At 40.2% G+C, this 2,500-nt stretch overlaps 1 protein-coding gene across 1 annotated transcript in view; it reads left to right on the forward strand.

Moving 5' to 3' along the window:
• LOC134848770 (titin-like) overlaps positions 1 to 2,500 on the forward strand; it is a 47,472-nt gene that overhangs the window by 24,458 nt on the left and 20,514 nt on the right. Inside the window, exons 7-9 of the mRNA XM_063866281.1 lie at positions 286 to 465; positions 1,131 to 1,442; positions 1,739 to 2,024. Coding sequence (XP_063722351.1) covers positions 286 to 465; positions 1,131 to 1,442; positions 1,739 to 2,024 — 778 coding nt within the window. The remainder of the gene's footprint in view (positions 1 to 285; positions 466 to 1,130; positions 1,443 to 1,738; positions 2,025 to 2,500) is intronic.

The raw sequence follows: 2,500 nt of genomic DNA on the forward strand, positions 1-2,500 counted from the left end.
AAATTCTCAATCATAATCAGTCAGAAACCATGATCTCCAAGGGAGTCCCAAATAAAATCTGAACCCTGTCCCGATAGCCTGTGATAGTAGCTCCAAACAGTATTGAAGTTCAATTAAAGCATTTTCCGGGACGATCATGTTTGATCATAAATGAAAATGACTTTAAATGTTCATGAAAAAAATTTAATCAGAGTCATAACGGCGATTCTCTAAAAAGAAATCGTATATTGACCCTCCCTCTATAGATGGTTTATGACAATTTTCTAATGAAAATTTCTGTTCGAGCTCCGACAATCTCCCTTTACTACACGGGCCATCAATTTTACACTCCGATTACGTCATCAAGAGGCCATAAGCTGACTCACACTATGAGAGTGTTACGTAATCACACGAAGCCGTTCATGTGTCGTGCGGAGAATGAAGTGAATGCAACAGAAGCGACACCGATTCGTGTCGACGTTCAATGTAAGTGCACATTTAAAACGAATTTTGAACAGTTTTGAAAAAGTCATTATACACTTAAATACTCTTAATATGGTTCCTGATTCTTAGACTACTTTAGTGGAAAAAGCCGAAAATATATCTATCCGTATTATTTTTAGATGTGACCTAAGCAAAATTTGATGAATTCCCATAGGTTCCAATATTCATAGGTTCCAAAATGAAAAATCAGTCGCATAAGTTCCAAAATTTATCTTCTTGAATTCTGATTGGTTGAAATTTGAGCCAACGAATTTATGGATTGATTGCTTACTGTTCAACCAGCATAAGCTCAAGCTGCAGAATAGTGACCGCCGCAGCCGCGCCAACGTGCTGCGAGCTTGCCACCAAAGGGTAGGACTCTATACGAAATTTAGAGCCGGTTATCGCCGGCGACCTTAAACCGAGACTCGGCTAATTTAGTCTTTTGACCTATTGAAAAGATTTGGAACTTATGCGACTGCTTTTTTATTTTGGAACCTATGAATACGCACCCAAAATTTATCTTACAAGTAGTCAAAATTTACAAAAGGAAGGTATAAGTGATAGTCGGCTGAATATTGGTACCAAAATACGATTCTATTGGTATATATTGGTACCTGAATACATACTTGTACAACTTGATATTGTCACAGTCACCTTTTTTTCAGACCAGCCTCTGGTTCGTGTCAAAATCGACAAACCCGAAATAGTCGAAGGTGAGTCGGTTTTCGCCGTATGCGAGACAGTATCGAACCCACCGCCTCGTCGGCTCTACTGGCGGCTTGACGATTCCATGAAAGAGTGGCCTTCGGTCGGGGGCAAATGGGATCCAATAGGGGCGACGATAATGTCCAAAATTTCCCTGGATTTGTCCAAGGTCACACGAGAAGAGTCGGGTCAGTGGTCGTGTATAGCGACTAATGTGCTGCACAATTCGAGACAACTCACTGGAAGTTCGAGTTTCAACGTCTCAGTGTTGTGTAAGTGTATTTAAATAAAGGATAATTGTAAGTCAACTTTAAAAAATATCGATTTGTTTTAGCTCTTAAAAAATGTTTTTTTGAACTTATCGAGATCAACCAAATTGAAGGTCAACTTAAAAAAATCAGCAATGCGTTCAAGTAGTTGAAAAAAAAGAGTCATCTGTTATAACCGAAAATACTTTAAATTTTATTCACAATTTTTCGTTGTATCCGATTTTCAAATACAGCCCACGAAGATAATATGAGTGAAGTGGAAAGTTTGTGGACTTTTAATCGTGTTCGAATCTTTTCAGATCCTCCGACTAACGTTCACATCCAGCAGAGTATGACCAGTGAACCCTCTGACGTCATCACAATCAAACCGACCAATCAGGGACCTTCAAAACTACACTGTGTATTCGACGACGGAAACCCGCGTGCTCTGGTTACGTGGCGCTTCCTCCGCTTCGGCCGAGCGAACGGGTCGCCCAAATCACAACTTATCACAATGTACCACAACAGGAAACAGTCGCTGATAACGTTCGATAAGCCGACAGAGCAGAATAGCGGCACTTACTGTTGTGATGTAGAAAGTCTGAGGTGATTATAATAAGTGGGTTTCTGCAAATCGCAGATGAGCTATCAGAAGGCTTTAAACCTCCTGACTCCATAGTCAGTTGTTTTATAAGTAAAACTTCTTGTATCAGAACCATAAGAGGAAAAGACTTTTTGGCCTAAGTTGGGGTCAAACTTGTAAGGGAAAGCTGGGTTGAAGACTTAACAGCGCGACTTAAAAGAAAAAATTAAACGGCGCGACTTAAAAAAAGATTGACGGCGCGATTTAAGAAAAGACCGACGGCGCGAATTAAGAAAAGACTGACGGTGCGACTTAAGAAAAAACTGACGGCGCGACTTAAGAAAAGATTAACAGCGCGACTTAAGAAAAGACTGACGGCGCGACTTAAGGAAAGACTGATAACACGGCTTACGAAAAGACTTGAGCGGGGTGATATAAGAAAAGACTGACAGAGCGACTTAAGAGAAAAAATTAAACGGCGCGACTTAAAAAAAGATTG

This window comes from Symsagittifera roscoffensis, chromosome 6, assembly GCF_963678635.1.
Source record: "Symsagittifera roscoffensis chromosome 6, txSymRosc1.1, whole genome shotgun sequence".
Lineage (NCBI taxonomy): Eukaryota > Metazoa > Xenacoelomorpha > Acoela > Convolutidae > Symsagittifera > Symsagittifera roscoffensis.